Source organism: Mustela lutreola, chromosome 1 (genome assembly GCF_030435805.1).
Source record: "Mustela lutreola isolate mMusLut2 chromosome 1, mMusLut2.pri, whole genome shotgun sequence".
Classification (NCBI taxonomy): Eukaryota; Metazoa; Chordata; class Mammalia; order Carnivora; family Mustelidae; genus Mustela; species Mustela lutreola.
In genome coordinates, this window is record NC_081290.1 from 244,302,638 (window position 1) to 244,320,785 (window position 18,148).

Genomic DNA, 18,148 nt, shown 5'->3' on the forward strand with positions numbered 1-18,148 from the left:
CTTGAATGTTTTAATCTCCTCCACGGAAAGAACTGAAAAAGATACCTGTAAATTCACGAAAGAAATCTTGGTCTACTCCCCACAAACACCACACTTAAAGTGCAGGTGCTAATGTACCTCTTGATCTCTGGGAATGAAAGAATCATGTCAATTAAAAGAACAGAGCTATCTTTTGTGCAGACTTGGAGTGCATGACCAAGCAAACCCTATTTGCTGCTGCCTCTGTGCTAAAAATTCTAAGCAAGTTAACAAATATTCAATCTTTTCTATATTTACTTCACCCATTTTAACATTTGCAGGAAAGCAGGAAGAGCTGAAACTTCATGTTTTTTTTTCCCGAATATCCCCCAAAATACAACTTCAACAAGCTACAATGACAAGATTAATTTCACTAGCACAAGGTCAACACAATTACTGTTTTATATTACATTTACTGAGAAATATTTAAATATCCTAAAATGCTGATGCATCAATCAAAACTAATGAAGGAGGTGGGCTTGTGTTCAACACCACCTACGATATTTCCATTGTAGTGTGCAACTGGCAAAATGCCCAAGCTTACGTTTTAAAAACAGGCTATCAAACTATCAAATAAAGGCAGATCACTTACTATCTAGCCGGGCTGCTCTGTCGTCTATCACACACTGCTTTGTGTAGGAATCTTCAATGGTTGGGTCATAATCCGTTACAAAATAGGACTGTAAGAAAAATAATCTTTGTTTTAAATTTATGTTTACTTGCCTATCCAAGCACTAATGTAACTTTATCAAATCCCACTTATCCAGAGTTAACAATGAAATCTGCATTGTATTAAGGTTTATCCTACTATGTTGGCTTCCCACCCAATGAAATCTATTCAGAGCTTCCAAGTAGAGAAAAGGTACTAAATATCTCTGAATTTTCCTATCTGATATATGCAAGAAGACTGCCAAAGACCCACTACAGTTTTTTCATAATTATATACAATAATTTTTTCATAATTATATATACCCAAAATAATATATATCTAGATCTCATGTTCTTCCAAAACTAGAAAAATAGTCAGTTATTACCCAGGTCTATTTGCAACCCAGTTGTAAGCATCAGTCTTGAGAACAAAGCAGTATGAAATAAACGGAGCCAACAAATAGGGATCTGGAAGATTCCATGCCTCGTGTTCATTTCTCCCCTTTTTCCTCACATCCTGTCTTTTTCCCATTCAGCTGCCTTGGGTATTATAAGGAAATGGGATTTCAGAAATTTTTTTTGGTAGGGATCTCAAACGTATTCTTTCACTGATATTTTTGTGGGTTTTTTCATCTCAACTTCTATCTCTGTCTTCTTTGGTTAGCAAAGCCTCCAAACTGTTATCTTCTGCAATCATCACCAGAGGAGAGGACAGTTAAGGCATCAGATAAGATGGGAAGAATCTCAGTGAGCCAGTTAAAAATGTTTGTGTATTACGCTTCACAATTTCTTTAAAGGTTTTAAAAAGAAAACAATGGCAAAAATAAGAATCTGAGAGAACTTATTCCCGCTTCTGACAGAAGGGCACTAACTGGGACACTGACATCATCCTTCTTTTGTTCTGAGCATCTCCTATGCTCTCCCCTCTTGACTGGCTTCCTCAAAGCCTACTTTCCCACTGGCTCATTACCAAATGCAAGGGAATGACTTAGAGGAAGGCAGCTTGATGCTGAGAACCAGAGCTAAAAGGATTCAACCATTCTTCAGGCAAGGCTTCCTAGCAACTGGACCTGCTGGCTCCAGGGACACAGCATTCTTAAGTGACAACCCTCCCTCCTCCCCCAGCATGTATCACAAACATCATAAAGCTACTCAGAAGTAGGCACTCTGAACAAGACAGTAAAGAAACCCCTGGATGGGGAACTGGGGAGAGGATACTGATCTCCTTGCTACTATGACTTGATAAATTTTATGTTTGAAGGCCACTTTCTACTTTCCACATTTTATTTATATTTTAGGATTAACTTTAATCACAGAATTCAGTATCCATAATCCTATTTCCTTTTGGATGGTTTCACTGAAATGCGCGATTTTTTAAACAAAGTCTATAAAAGAAGTATTTACAACAGGAGCAGCTTTTTGAGTAGAAAACCATCTCCATCACCACCCCATCCTTAAAAATTAACAGATACCAAAGCAATACTGAACTTCTTTTTTGGCACCCACATCTCTTCAAAAAGTGGTACAACTGGCAATATTATCTTTGTACAGAGTATTCTAAAAAACTTAAAACTGTAGTCTTTCCCCCAAGCAAGTCAGATAACCATATTGTTTATATCTTTTTAAGATTAGTTTACTTCCTGGCATGCTTTCATCTTGTAAAACCTGAAATTCATTGACTACTCCCAGTTTATACCTAAATGTGCTAAAATGTCCTGCACTGACCCTCTCACTTTATCTGAAAAAACTGAACAAATATTAAATATATTGTAGTTATGCATGATAACAAATTTGTTTGATGTGACTTTTTTTTTTGTACTGTGAGTCAGAACTAAGACATTAACATATATAGACAATTATTGGGTTTAAGCAACTTTGAGGGCCATTAAAATAAATTATTTTTCCTTTTAGAGGCTATGGAAGTTTCACATTTTCTTTGTCCCTTTAGCTCTTGAAACATGATCTTTTTTTTTTTTTTTAAGATCTTATTTATTTATTTGATAGAGAGAGATCACAAGTAGGCAGAGAGGCAGGCAGAGAGAAGAGAGGAGGAAGCGGGCTCCCTGCTGCGCAGAGAGTCTGACGTGGGGCTCAATCCCAGGACCCGGAGATCATGACCTGAGCTGAAAGCAGAGGCTTAACCCACTGAGCTACCCCAGTGCCCTCCTACCCCAACATAATCTTAATGTTGTAAGAATTTTGCCATTTTGCTGACTAACACGGGCACACACTTATTCCACTGACATTTTTAAGACAAACTAATTGCTGGAATTTCTGGATATTTAGGTCCATATATCATCTTCATTGTGTCCTGCTTTCAAAATGTGTCTGTAGGGACCATCATTTTGTTGCTATATATTGATTTTAGGAAGCCAGAAAGCATCTTCCTCCCTCAAAAAATCTATCCAAATAACAATGCTCCAGGGCCTGACTGACAAAGAATCCAAGACCCCCTTCTCTCATAACGCCTGTAAGCCACAGATCAGAATGTGCCTAAAAAGAGCATTCTTCATTGCAGTTAGCAAATATAATCATCAGCTCCCGCCGCAAAGACATACGTATCTGTTACTTAAACCTAGGTACCAGATATTTAAGGCAGCAAATTACCAACAAGAAATCAGTCTCTGGTGATGGACAGTCCTAGATTTGCTACTTTCTAGTTGTAGAACCTGAGACAAATTACTTTACCTTACTAACCTTTAACATCTGTAAAACAGGACAGTAACAAACCCTCCTGGGCCAGATAATTTCAAGTAGTGTCTATAAAGTGCCAAGACATGCTGATGACTGAAAAACGTTAACCACACTGTATTATTTTTGTCACACAATTAGATGGTATGAGTTAGTGTTTTCATTCAAGTATAAAGACTTCTTAATCCTGAGAACAGCTGTAATAATTCCAATCCTGGTTATACTACAGACCAACCATGGCACTTGGCATCTAAATGTGAATCAAGATAAAATCTCCGTATCTGGGGTTTTAGAGATTTTTCCTGGAATCTGAGCAGTAATTACACAGATAATCATGTAAGTAAAAATTCATCAAGCTGTACACAAGATGTGTACATTTTTTGTAATATATACAAATTAGACCTCTAGAAGATACATAAATTTAATGGTTCCCTGCTGTTTACAGGATTCAGTGCTTTCTTTACACAGCATGCAAAGCCTCTAGTTTGATCCATACTGTTCACCTTATTTTTCACCACTTGAAATCCTCAGCCAATTGCTCTTGCTCTCCTGATTTCATTAGTTTGGTTGACAAGTATTTACAGAGCATCATGGGGACAAGGCCCAACGTTCACAGAGCCCTACTGCTTGTTACACTACATCCAGTGCTGCGATTAGGGGTTTGGGGAGCAGGGAGTGGAAATACACTGGCCAAGAAACTGCAACAGCAAGAAATGTCTATATCATGCTAGTTCAGAGGGCAACAAAATTTAGGGGGCTTAAAGACTGCAGTCATGTACAGGAACTATGTGCACATTCACTTATAAACACAGTCCAGCAATTTGCCAGAAAACAGTCTCCATCCTGAAACTGAAGAAGTTGCCAACCATCGTCCAGAAAGGATATTCTATAGCAGAAAGCAAGAAAAAAAAAAAAAATAGTAGGCACAGTATCGCATAATAGAAGGCAGTAGAGAACACACTGAAAGGGGAAGAAGAGCAGAGAGAAAGTACTTTGCTTTCTTGGTATCACAGGAAAGGATGCATGGAGGAGGACCCTGGCCAGAAACAAAGGGAATGCCTGCTTTCAAAGGGAGGATGCCTGCCAGGTAGTAGAAGGGCAAATGGACATAAGTCTCCTTAAGGTTGTTAAGATTTATGGAGAAAAGCTTAGGATTAGGAAGCTACCTCCATTCAGACAGGAGTCAATTTCCCGTTGATAAAATCTGGTCTGGGTAAGGTTGTCAAAAGCCCTTACTAATGTCAAGAGCATTACGCTGTGATGGCAGGAATAGTATTCCTGATTATTCACCACTAGATTGCACAAGAGGAATTCTGCTCGGCCTAAGAGAACTGCCAGCTCACTATCTTCCCATTCAAAGAAGCTGCCTTAAGGAAGAAAAGAAGGGGGAAGGACAGGAAAGAGAATGAGCTGAGGCCACTTCTGCATTTAGGGGGCAGGAGTGAAAGCCCACTTTCTCCTGACCCCCTGCTACCGGTGAAAGTGTAGTTCCCAAGCACTGCCACAGAGCGGTGCCTGGTCTACACAATGGGATGGGTAATTTACAGGAGATTTGTGAAAACTCTGTAAACCTAGCACACTGGTTAAGTTTACTGCCCCCTTGCATAGAGAAAGAAGGGGAGGCTAAGATCTAAGGTGCTATTGGGGAGTTGTAAACAAATGAAAGGGCATTTCTAAGCATAGTGGCATTCTCAGGTGAGTCTCAAAAGTCCTCTAAAAACATGGGGTACAGAAAGGAAAGGGAGATTTTCTTTAATTAACATCTAGTTCAGCTCAACCTTCTTCCCGCACATTATATACAGAATCCACATCATGAAATATTCTAGATACAGAATTCTGTGGTTCTCTGCTCCCTTCCATTTCAAGTCAGTATTTTCCTATTCTTAATTCTATCTACAAAACTTGTAAAATTTTTTAAAATCATGATAAAATAAACTAAAATAGGAGATTTCATAAGGGCTCATTTTCTTATAAAGCCTTTGCTGGAGGCAGCACAAGGAAAAGAAGATGTGTATGGGCACCAGAGTCTGAGAAACCTGAAATTCAAACCCAGATGCCATTTCCACTTTCTACCTGTTTTGAGTCCTTGGGGCAACTGATTTAACATCTCTAAAGCCCATTTCTCAACAGAAAGTATAAGCACAGGGATAATTTAAGGAGGGCATATCTCAGTGCCCACTTTAGATGGGGCTCTGGAGGATCATGGGAAAAAAAGAAACCTTCCAGAGTGAATTTAGGGGGGTGGCATGAGAAAGCAGATCAGAGGGACGGAAGAGCTGGGGTCGCCAGTGAGCGCCGTGGATGCCAGGTTCTCGGCGGGCTAGGAGTGTCTGCTGAGCTCATGCAGCTTCATCCCACCACCATGTCCTAGCATGCAGGGCCTCTGGGGAGGCAGTGTGGTGGAGTGGAAAGAGCCTGAGATGAAAGTCAGATCAGAGTACAGCGCTCTACTTTTACTACCTGTGGCAAATTAGAGCATCTCATCTTCCAGGTAGTCATGCACAGTGTCCCTCTTTAGAAGGTTTTAACCTAGTTCCATCCAGAAGCTCAAGGAAACACTACTGTCTTCTGAAGTGCAGATTCCTAACTATGTAGTCCTGTTCTTTTCTGCTCTGCTAGGGACCCACAGATTCACATACTATTGCTCATGCTATACCGAACACCAGGGGATACATGTCAAGTTCTCAGAATGATTCGACTAAAGCCTCCCCTATCATTTGTCTTCACTGCAGTCAAATGCTGTACCACTGAGCTATACCCCCTCATTTGTCTTCACTGAAAGGGGCTTAAGAGAAGTATCCTCCTCTCCAGAAGCTGTGTGTGGAGATGGGGAAATACACGGAACACACCACATACTAACAGTTCTCTCCAAAAACATCCTTGTCTTAGAACCCTTAACTCTCCACACTTTTACTTCCTGGAGATAAGGTATGGGCGAAACGTGCAAAACCAATTTAAGGCCCCCCCTCCATGCAAGTCCTTGAAATAGGAGGATAACTTGTTAACTATGGCTTTATTCTCAGCCTCCGAGCTTCAAGAGAAAGTAAAATAGGTTAGAGTTCCAGTTAAAGCCCAATACATACTTCCAACTAGATCTGATATATATATATATCCACAGCATAGTTCATGCTTCTTAGAACTTCTTTGAGTTAAGCAAGGTACCCTGTACATAGTTAGAACCTTAAAATACTGGCCATTAGGAAAGCCAATCATTCAGAAGATTGTACTGAGAGGTCAGAAATTGATTTCCCAGAGCACAATGAGGACCTGGTTAGCCATCCATCAGTAGCCTCTATCTGCTAACACAAGAGCAGTGCAAATTCCTCTGGTAACACTAGAGAAGGCTGTAGCAACTTCAGGCAGCTGAGGCCAGAGTCAGGCTCTTCCTGGTGTCACTTTTTAATAGCAGCTGTCAAGTCACAGAGAACCTTTGTTCCCTGCAACACCCTCCCTTATTGTTATGTCAAACGTTTCCAATACGCCTGATATTCCTTCAGGCAAGGACAGTTCTTCCTGACTGAAATTAGTATTTCATTTCATCTAACAAGTATACTTATGGAGATCCCCATAATGGATCCTCCAGGACTCCTAACACAGAATAAAAGGTACCCTAAGTCCAATAATCCTTTTAGTCTCTTTTTAACAAAACTTCGGCCTTCAGGCAATGTGGCTAATTGTCTCAGATTATCCAAAGCCACCCTGTACCTTTCATGTGACTTCTGTGCAGTCTCAGGGGTGCACACCTCCTGTGAAGTACCTGGTTGCAAATCAGTGGGCCTGGTATGCAACAAGAAAAAGTACAGTACAGTCAAATTATAAACTGCTTCTATTTCAAAAGTTTGTTTCTATGTCAGTTAGTTGGTGCTCATTTCCCCAGGGAAAAACTATTCTCATCTGTGTTTAGGTCTGTAAGGCCAGACCACAAAAGCTACCAGTGAAATACAGTCCTGAGCCATATTAACCCTGAGTTCTATTCTAATCTCTATAGAAGAGGCATTTGGCCCAAGAGACAGAGAGGGAATTTCCTTTCCTTTCCCAATGTAGAGAGCCAGGCCAAAGCGACACCAAGAAGAAGGGAAAGCCTGTCTTTGGGGCACCCCTTAGACACCCCAGCTACGCCATCCTGCCCTAACTCTCTGCTACCTCATTCTTATCCTAGCATTTGCTTCCCTCTGATAACATTCTAGGTACAAAACCACTTAACTATCTGCCAACTGTTCCTTCCACTTTCCACTCTCAAATTGACCCTAACAGTCCCCTCAGGAGAGACAGAGCTCACCCAGAGACACGAGGTGGGAAATGATCAATCCAAATTAGAGCGCGCTGCAGCAGGAGTTCACCCCAACCCTTCCACTGATGCTTGTTCTTTTAAAAAGCAAAATTCTAAACCAAAATGAATCTTTAGTAACATTTTCAGCACAGGTCAAAAAGAAAAAGAAAAGCTTCAAACTCTGTGAAAGGAAAATTATTCAGGGAGGTAAACCACCATTTCATGATGTCAGCTCCCCAAAGGGAGTGTCAGCTTACTGTTCGAAGCTTTTATCCTTCCAAACCCAAGGCTCAAAAGGAAAGAAGGGAAGAGAAAGGTTTTCCTCTTTCTTCTTTCACTTCCCTCCACCAACCCTATCAGAATTTGTAAAACTAACCTATTGGATGGACAAAAATGTTTAGTTCACAGTACCAGTGAGGTGATTTTTGATAAAGGGAACTGAGGGCCCTGCCATGGCAACAGCCACTGTTCATATATACACAGACCATCGGTAGGTACAAGCCTAACTCAGGTACTGCTTACACAACAACACACTCCTCCCTCAGAGCTGCCATAGTATTTAGAAAACAGCTGGCAAAAGTAAGCCAGTGGCCTTTATCATGCAGCATAATAGAGCTTATTTTCCTTGTCTGAACTTAGTATTCATTTGCTTTCATCCTCCAGTAACTGCAATCTAATTCTGAAAAATAATGTACAAAGCCTAAATGAAGTTTTAAGGACAAGACTTAATTTTCTTAAAGCACAGTGACAATTGGCACAGACAGAAGTAATAAACAAAAAGCCATATAAGCCTGTGAATGGTATGTACACATTAATAGCTCATACTATCCCCATGGGAAATCTGAATAAATCCCATGACATTCCTTTTAACACACCAGGTCTTGATTGAGTCTTTGGGTTCTTGCCTTGACTGGACCTGTCTCCTAGGGAATTTCCAGATCCACCCTATCCTCTCCATCCTGACAGCTATTAACTTAGTTCTAAGTTAGCCTTCCTTACCTCCACCCTTATGTGGACCAAACCTGCCTAAACAACGTTAACACTGGCCTCTGTGGAACATTTCCGATGAAGACGATAGTCCTTGACCTCTGGAACATGCAACTGTTCAGGCCTCCCCTGGATCCTATTTCTGTAGATCTGTATCCTTTCCTCTTTATATCAGGGTCCTCACGGTGATGGGGGTCCCCACCAGAAAGACCTCGGGCCCAATACGGATTTAGGCAGGAAGCATTTTCAAACATTACAAGATCCACAGTCAAGAGTTTCAGCATTGTTAGTTCTTACTCATCTGACCTTGGCAGGACAGTAACAGTAGCTGATAACTGCTACTGTTTTATTCCCAACCCAGACATCACCATCTTTCCTCCCTCTTCTCAGGACTTTCCCAATCAACATGCGTTCCTGCTCTTATAATTGGCTGCTTCTACCCTTAACTCTTTTCTTATACAGATAATCTGCTACATACGTAATCCAGGCCATTCCTAGAACTAGGGCCACTTTTTGTTTTTAAGAGCATTACTGGAATATAATTCACATACCAGAAAATTCACCCATTTAAAGTACACTGGTCAACAGTTTTTAGTAATTCACAAGGTCCTGAAACGGTCATCAAGATCTAATTCCGGAACATTTTCATCAACCCCGAAAGGAATCCACAACCCTCAGCAGGCATTTCCCTTCTCTCCATCCCCTCCCAACCTTAGGGCCACTAAACCAACAATCAATCTACTTTCTGTCTCTATCAACATGCCTGCTCAGGACATTTCATATAAATCCAATCATGTAATATCTGGTCTTTTTGTGTCTGGCCTCTTTTACTTATTAGCATATGTTTTAAACATCCATCCACGTCACAGCACACATCAGTACTTCACTTCTCCTTCTTTTGCTGTGGTGCATCGCCATATGAATAGATCATACCATATTTACCCATCCATTGGATAATGGACATTGGAATTTTTTTACATTTTGACTATTATAAATGATGCTGCCATGAACATTCATGTACAATCTTTGGGGTGAACATATCTTTTCACTTTTCTCGGGTACATTTCTAGAACTGGAATTGCTGGGTCATGCCGTTAATTTGAAGTACTGCCAAACTCTCTTCCGAAGTAGGTGTGCCATTTTACATTCCCATGAGCAGTGTCTGAGGGGTCTAACTTCTTAGTATCTTCACCAGTACTTGTCACAGAACATGTGTCTTTTTGATTCTAGTCATCCTAGTGGATGTACAGTAATATCTCCTTAAAATTTTTTTAAATAATTTTTTTGTAACCTCTACACCCAATGTGGGGCTCAAATTTATAATCCTGAGATCAAGATTCATATGCTCTATCAAATGAGCCACCCAGGTGCCCCTCCTTGCAGTTCTGACTGAAATTTCCATAATGGGATGTTGAGTATCTTTTCACATACTTACTGGCCATTTGTGGACCTTCTTGGGAGAAATGTCTGTCCAAATCTTTGCCCCCTTTTAAACTGCATTGTCTTTTTACTGTTCAGTTTAAGAGTTCTTTATATATTCTAGATAAAGGGACACCTGGGTGGCTCAGTCAGTTAAGTGTCTGCCTGCCTTCAGCTCTGGTCAGGATCCCAGGGTTCTGGGATCGTATTCTGCATAGGGCTCCTTGCTCAGTGGGGAGCCTGCCTCTCCCTCTGCCTGCTGCTTCCCCTGCTCACGCATGCGTGTGCACACATTCTCTCTCTCTGACAAATATAATCTTTTATGTATATATATATATATATATATATGTGTGTGTGTGTGTGTGTGTGTATATATATATATATGATGTATATGTATATATATGTATGATGTACATGCATCATTTGCAAAATTTTTTCCCATAGCCCCACTACTTCAAAGTCTTCCCGCTATGAATTAGCACACAGTTCCTTAACCTCTACCCTGGGCCAAAGTCCTGTTACCCACCAACAATCTGCCTTAATTCCAACTTCTATATACCCAGATTTGTGGGTAATATCTGCCCTTGTGCTCCATCACCAACTACACTATCCTTTTACTTTATGATGGTTCTGCTGCGCTGACTGCTGCCTAGAACAAAACTTCCATTATACCCACTCCACTAACACCCAACCAGCCCACCACAAGCCTGAACTTTCCTCATCACACTGAACTTCCTCTGCCTATACCATGCCCTAGCACAGTTCCCCTGTGCCAGTTTGTGGCATCACCCTACTTCATCAAATCCAATAAGATGCCATTGATTTTAAGACCAACATTATCTCATATGCCAAGAAAGGAAGGGAAAAACAACAACAACAACACCACCAAAACAACTACAGCATGTCTTTGACTATGAGCCTCTCAATGTCAAAGATACTAGAATGTAGAGGAAAAATGTTTTCTTAGAATTAATGAAATACAGTAGCTTTAGACAACAATTCCATAAGGCTGGTATTGTTGCTCTAGATGAGATCACTGAGGCTTAGCGGTTCCATTACTTGCCAAATGTCACAAAGTCAGTAGACTGGTAGAACACAGATCCAAATTCAGGTCTGACTCCAAAGCAATACTGCTTCCATTACACTTTCTTTAATCTGTCATATTAACATCAAAGCATACAACATGCACCAGTTTAAAAAATAAATTCTGTCACTCTTAAAGTAACTTATTTTTAAAATTATAAACTGCTATTGCCAAACAGAAAAAGCAATTAAAAGGTCTTTCATTCAATATGAAAACACTCCATTTCTACATTAAGAATAAAGGCCTAAAAAATATATATATATCCATTTTATATACACATACATAAAAGAATAAAGATCTAAGGATGGTAATATAAGAAACATATGCTCTTTGATCTAGCAATTTCACTTCTAGAAATGTATCCTACCAACACATCTGTACATATAAGAAATGACATGTGCAAGGTCATTGATTATTGAATTTTTTTTTAATCTAAAAGACTGGAAACAACTTAAACGTCCTTCAGTAAATGACTGCTTAAATTATGAAGCACTCGTTCAATATGAATGCTGCTATTAAAGAAAAGAATGACTTCATGTACTAATAATATAGAGGAATCTGCAAGATATGTTGTTAAATAAACACAGGTTACCTATTTGCTTTATTGCGCATAAAGTATCTCTGGAAGGTATCATTACCTATGGGAAGAATCCAACCTGGAAGTTGTGAGACAGGAGTGGGAGGGAAATTTTTTGTTGGTTTTGAAATCTGAAACATGTGAATCAAGGGGAAATACTAGGTGGATTCAACACAAACTCTTTAGTAATAAAAGCTGAGCATGTGAGTCTGAAGAAGCCTGGAGTCTAGTCCCAGCTCTGCAACAACCAGGTAAGTGCCCCTGGAGGAGTCAACCTCCTTCTTGGCTCCTAGGGTAAATGAGGAATTTGCTCTGTCTGATCTTTTAAGACTCCAGCTTTCTAATTTCATTAGGACATATTTAGCTCCTATTCTATAACAAACAGAATTTGTAGGTTCTATCACAAATTCCTTTGTTTTGGGGCACCTGGGTGGCTCAGTGGGTTAAAGCCTCTGCCTTCAGCTCAGTTCATGATCGATCCCAGGGTCCTGGGATCGAGCCCCGCATCAGGCTCTCTGCTTGGCAGGGAGCCTGCTTCCCTTCCTCTCTCTCTGCCTGCCTTTCTGCCTACTTGTGATCTCTGTCAAATAAATAAATAAAAATCTTAAAAAAAAAAAAAAAAGAAAAGAATTCCTGTGTTTTATGTGTGTGTTATAACAGAAAGAATATCACGGTTTAAAATCAGGAAGGTATCCTTACAGCTCTAGCTACCACTAGTTTCTAGCTATAGAATTTGCAGCAAATCATACCACTAAGTACTATTACCTGGGAAGCTGAGGTTCTAGCTATCTTCACAAGTCTGTTAGAAGGAGTCAAATCAGACACCCAAAAATTTTCTGAGGTTTTTACAGCACTATGTGAAATGTAAAATGTGTGTGTGTGTGTGTGTGTGTCTGTGTGTGTGTGTGTGTATGTGTGTGTAGAGAGAGACAGAGAGAGAGAGAATGAATCCCCCTTCACGTATTATAAATGAAGTAAAAGAAAAAACATGGGTTTTGGAATCTGTCAGGCCTGGATATCTCACTTAACTGATATGTAATCTTGGGAAGGTTACTTAAATAAATCTTAAATCTCAATTTCCTGACCTATCAGATGGCCACAGTGATTCTCATTTGAAAGGGCTATTGTGGAGATTAAATAACACTTAAAAAAAAAAAAAAAAAAAAAAGATTAAATGACACTGTCGAGTACCCAGTACACAGCTTAGCCCAAAACAGGCATTTAAAATTTGGTTCTCGGGCGTCTGGGTGGCTCAGTGGGTTAAGCCACTGCCTTCGGCTCAGGTCATGATCTCAGGGTCCTGGGATCAAGCCCCATATCAGGCTCTCTGCTAAGCAGGGAGCCTCCCCCGGCCCCCCACCTGCCTCTCTGCCTACTTGTGATCTCTCTCAAATAAATGAATAAAATCTTTAAAAATAAATAAAATAAAAAATAAAATTTGGTTCTCTTAAAAAAAAAGTTTGGTTCTCTTGGAGCACCTGGGTAGCTCAGTCAGTTAAGCATCTGCCTTCAGCTCAGGTCATTCTTCCAGAGTCCTGGGATCGAGCCTTGGATCTGGCTCCCTGCTCAGCGAGGAGTAGGCTTCTCCCTCTCCCTCTGTCACTCTCCCAGCTTGTGCTCTCCCCCTCTCACTTGCTCTCAAATAAATAAAGAAAATATTTTTTAATCAATCAATAAGACCTGTTTTTCTTCCTTTCCAAACTTAGAAACAAAGGCTGCCCCATAAAGCAGGTAGCTGACCAACTTGCTTCCAGCTGTAACTTTTGCTCCCCAGGGCCTGGCTGGTTACTTTCTCTTTTCATTTCCTTTCCCTTCTATCTACTGCTACCTACAAATATCCTAAAACTTGTCTTCGTTTCTTATCTCACAGAACGGAGAATGAATGGTCTGCTAGAGCAAAACTGGAAGTAAAGGAGTTGGTAATTTTCACAGTCCATATTTTACTAAACTTTAAAAAAAAAAAATTCCACATGATGGGTGCCTGAGTGGCTCAGGTCATGATCCCAGGGTCCTAGAATCAAGCCCCACATCAGGCTCCCGGCTCGGCTAGAAGCCTGCCTCTCCCTCTCCCAGCCATTCCTTCTGCTTGTGCCTGCTCTTGCTCTCTCTCTTTCTCTCTCTGCCAAATAGACAAATAAAATCTAAAAAAAAAAAAAAAAATTCCACATGAATCCTGCTTAGGGTCATTCAGTGACACACTCAATGTACAAACGCTAACCAAGCAACTATGATGTGTCAAGAGCAGAGGATGAGATCTCAGCTCTCATGGGGCTGGCAGTTTTGTGAAGGTTGACCATCAACATATAAATAAGCAAAACAGATATAGGAAAGGGTATGTGAACTCTAAAGGAAAATGAAGGGGGCTGACAGCAGCAGGAACCAGCAAGGAGAATGTGATATTGCATAAGAGAGCCATGAAGGGCTTCGCTGGCAATGTGACATTTCAGAATAAAATCCTAGATCGGTGGAAGGAAGTCAGCCATGCTGTTACATGGGGGAAGATCACCGCCCGCAGGCAGAGAGAATTACGTTAAAGGTAGTAAGATGGGAAAGAGGGTGACATGTCTGAGGAACAGCAAGGAGGCGAGTGTGCCTACAATAGAATGAATGACAGGGAAAACAGCACATGAGTTCAGAAAGTTAACAGAGGCAGTTAAAGCCTTGTAGGCCATGGTTAAGGACTTGGATTTTATTCTAAATAAAATAAAAGGCACGGCAGAGTTTGATGCTCTGATCTTATTCTATACTGGCTATTGCCTTCCTTTCCCAGTCTTGCTATGCAAGGGAAGATGTCTTCTTTCTGATACTTCCTTTCACTGGGATTAGCCAAGAACCACCCCACAGTGGCAATCAAAGCAGGGTGTATGTACACTTTGCTTACGACCCCCTTTAAGATGTTGTGGCAAAAGATTTCTATTGATTCAAGGAGGAAAAAAAAGTGAAAGCACTTCAAACATATTTAGGAAAATGTAGGTCAATTATACTTGAAAGTTATTTCAGCAATATATTTTTTAATGTGCTTTATCATTTCATAGGAAGATATAAATGAAGAATATTAACACTGTAATATGGATCTGAAGAGTACCCATGGTCTATTAAGTTCATTCATTCAACAAATATGTGTTGAGTATTTACTGCATAGAGTTGGTACAGTCCTAAGTAAGAATAAAACTGATGTGCTCCTGGAGCTTGTGGAGCTTACAACTTAGTAGCGGAGACAATACAGAGCAAGCAGAATAAAGATGACAGTTTATTTTTTGAGAGAGAGGGAGGTGAGAGGCAGAGGGAGAGAGAGAATCCCAAGCAGGCCTGAACTTACAATCCTGAGATCATGACTGAAATCAAGAGTCGGACGCTCAACCGACTGAGCCACCCGGGAGGCCCCAAGATGACAATTTTTGAAATAAGTACTATAAAACAAAACAGACTCCTGTGGATAGTGAATGACTAGAAGAAGGGGCTTGTTTTTTAAAATTACATTACCAAATACTGTAGCCATGGGTCTACAGCATGACTGAACTTGCGGGGGGGGGGGGGGGGTGCTTACTGACCCTCTTATCCTAATAATAAGAACTAAATTTCTCATGGCTTTCATCTCTAGGTGGGAGGAGAATGCTCTCACCAGAAGTTCTCTCCAAACCACATGCCAAAAGGATGGGCCAGCACTTTTCAGAAAGTGGCTCTGTCTCCTCTCACCCAAAACTACTCTTCTTCTGATTGTTTAACCTCATTTATCCACCCAGCAATTCTTTCTATGAAATCCCTCCTTCAAATCAGACTAGATCAGTGGATAAGTTTAAACTCCTTTAAGTGGAGATAAACATGGCTCATATCAAAAGGAAGCATATAAACAACCATCTTACAAAAATCCCAAATATGTAGATTTTAAAAGTCAAGAGCTAAAAGACATGTGTTCATAGAATTTAAGACTCTGCTCACGCCATTTAAAGTCGCAAATTATAGCTTGTCTATATGCGCACAGCCTAATTTCACAGTACATACGCCACATCAATTGCAAACCACACGAAGAAAAAACAAACATGTAACTAAATTTTGAATCACATTTCTATGTACATAGGTCAGATACTATTCTTCCCTTCAGTAAGAATACTTTTACAGTGCTCATTAGCAAATTCAAGAAAAGGTTTTACTCACTGCCGTAGGTTGAACTGTGGCACCCGGAAAGATACCTAACTTCTAACACCCTGGTAGTTGTGATGTGACCTTATTTGGAAATAGGGTCTTTGCAGGTACAATTAAGTTAAGGATCTCCAGATAGATCATCTTAGACTTAAGTCAAATGGTTCTATCTTCATAAGAAAAAAAAGTAGAAGATTTGAGGCACACAAACACAGACAAGACCCAGAGAGCAAACCACATGAAGGCAAAGACCGATCAGAGCGATGGGTCCACAAGCCAAGGAAGACCAAGGGCTACCAAAAATCACCAGAAGCTGGGAGATAAGCATGGAAGGGGATTCTCCCTCTGAGTCTCCGGAAGAAACCAACTCTATCACTAACCTGACTTTAAGGTTTTGGCCCCCTGAACTGTGAGAGAATATATTTCTGTTGTTTGAAGCTACAACATTTGTGGTAATTTGTTATAGAAGACCTAGGAATCTAATACATTCACCTATAAAATTTGAACTCTCCCTTCTTGCAATTAATTTTTTGTATGTAGTTTACAGCCCAAGAAAAATGGAGGATAAAACAGATCTTTTTCTATTCACAAACTCTTAGAACTCAAAAACTGAGCTGCCTTCACAATACCAGCATTACAATTTATTACAAGGAGATATACATAAATCACAAAGTAACAGTTTCTGTTGTTAGTTTAAAAAAAAAAACCATACACACACAAAGTCACAGAAGGTAAATGAATTTTTTTTTTAAGATTTTATTTATTTATTTGACAGACGGAGATCACAAGTAGGCAGAGAAGCAGGCAGACAGAGAGGAAGAAGCAGGCTCCCAGCTGAGCAGAGAGCCCAATGCGGGCCTTGATCCAGGACCCTAGGACCATGACCTGAGCCGAAGGCAGAGGCTTTAACCCACTGAGCCACCCAGGCGCCCGGTAAATGGATTTTAATGGTTCGAAGTTTCTAAAGTTTGAGGAAAGTAGTCAAAAAGAAATGATCAAAATTACCAAAGAGAAATATATATAAATTCATATAATAATAACAAATTAGTCATATTATTTTTAGTTTAGTCTTTTAATTATAAAATAACTATGTCCCCATTGTAGAAATTTTGGGAAATCGTAAGAAAAAAATCTTTATACTCACCTTTAGAATCAAATTTAGTCCTCACAATTTCTCACCTTAATTGCTCAAATAAGGCCCATCATTACAGGCCTTTGTTTACAATCAAGTTTGTATGGCAGTTACACAACTATGAAATTGAGAGTTTACAATGGAAATTCTGATCTAATTTTAACATAAGCCTTATAATTGAAACACACAAATGGGAACTACAAGGAGAGGCTATTGTCATGGGGGTTTCCGACAAGGTGCTTTCCCTTGATCATTTTGGGTCCTAAACTGTTCTGGTCTCTAATCATAATTTACATATCAAGCAAGCCCTCAATTTTAGAAATAATATTTTTAAGGAAGAAAAAGCAATAGGTAGAGATCGAAATACTAACAGATTTTATTCAAGAGTTTTTGAATAATCTCCCCCATTTCACTTTCATTTTATTTTTCAAAAATAAGTAATCAAATAGATGGCACAAAAAGCAGGCAAAGAGGAATATCCAATAGCTGCCACACAACAGTGAAGATTAAAACACTGATAATGAAAATTTTTGCCAAACCAAATCTCTCAAATGCAGGTTAAGCAGTGATGTTTTTGTTGAAAACAAAAATTTCACTACCTCTAGGGACATTTTTAAACGGTTCCGCCATTTAGATATGTTTACTCAAAATTACACGGCATCCCCACTCTTTCCATGTGGGCTGCAGACAATGACATCCTTCCAAAGAATACAGTATGGAACATGGCCGGAAAAGAGGTAGGAGCTTTATAGTAGGGAAACCACACACACCACCTCAGCCAGATGACCATGCTCAACATCAACAGTAAGAATTGTGCTGACAATATACACCCTTGATGTGATGTGATGCGATGAGCATGGCACTTTACCTCTCTGTCTTCCTCCCAAAAACCTTTACCTCCAGTCTAGTCATAAGAAACGCATCAAATTCTGATAGAGGGACATTCTACAAAATGCTTCATAAATTCTCCTCAGGGCCACCAAAAACAAAGAAAGTCAGCAAAGAGGAGCCTAAGGAAATGTGACAACTAAATGTAATGTGGTATCCGGATGGAATCCCAGAACAGAAAAGAGGTAGTAGGTACCACAGAAACTTGAATAAAGTATGAACTTTAGCTAATAAAAAAGTGTCAATATTGGTTCATTAATTATAACAAGTGTACCATAAAATATCAGAGGTTAG

The 18,148-nt window shown here is 39.9% G+C and overlaps 1 protein-coding gene across 2 annotated transcripts in view; it reads right to left on the minus strand.

Moving 5' to 3' along the window:
• The window catches only part of RRAS2 (RAS related 2), a 73,643-nt gene that overhangs the window by 16,151 nt on the left and 39,344 nt on the right, over window positions 1-18,148 (minus strand). For both annotated transcript variants that reach the window (XM_059136796.1, XM_059136789.1), the window contains exon 2: window positions 611-698. In XM_059136796.1, coding sequence (XP_058992779.1) covers window positions 611-698 — 88 coding nt within the window. The remainder of the gene's footprint in view (window positions 1-610; window positions 699-18,148) is intronic.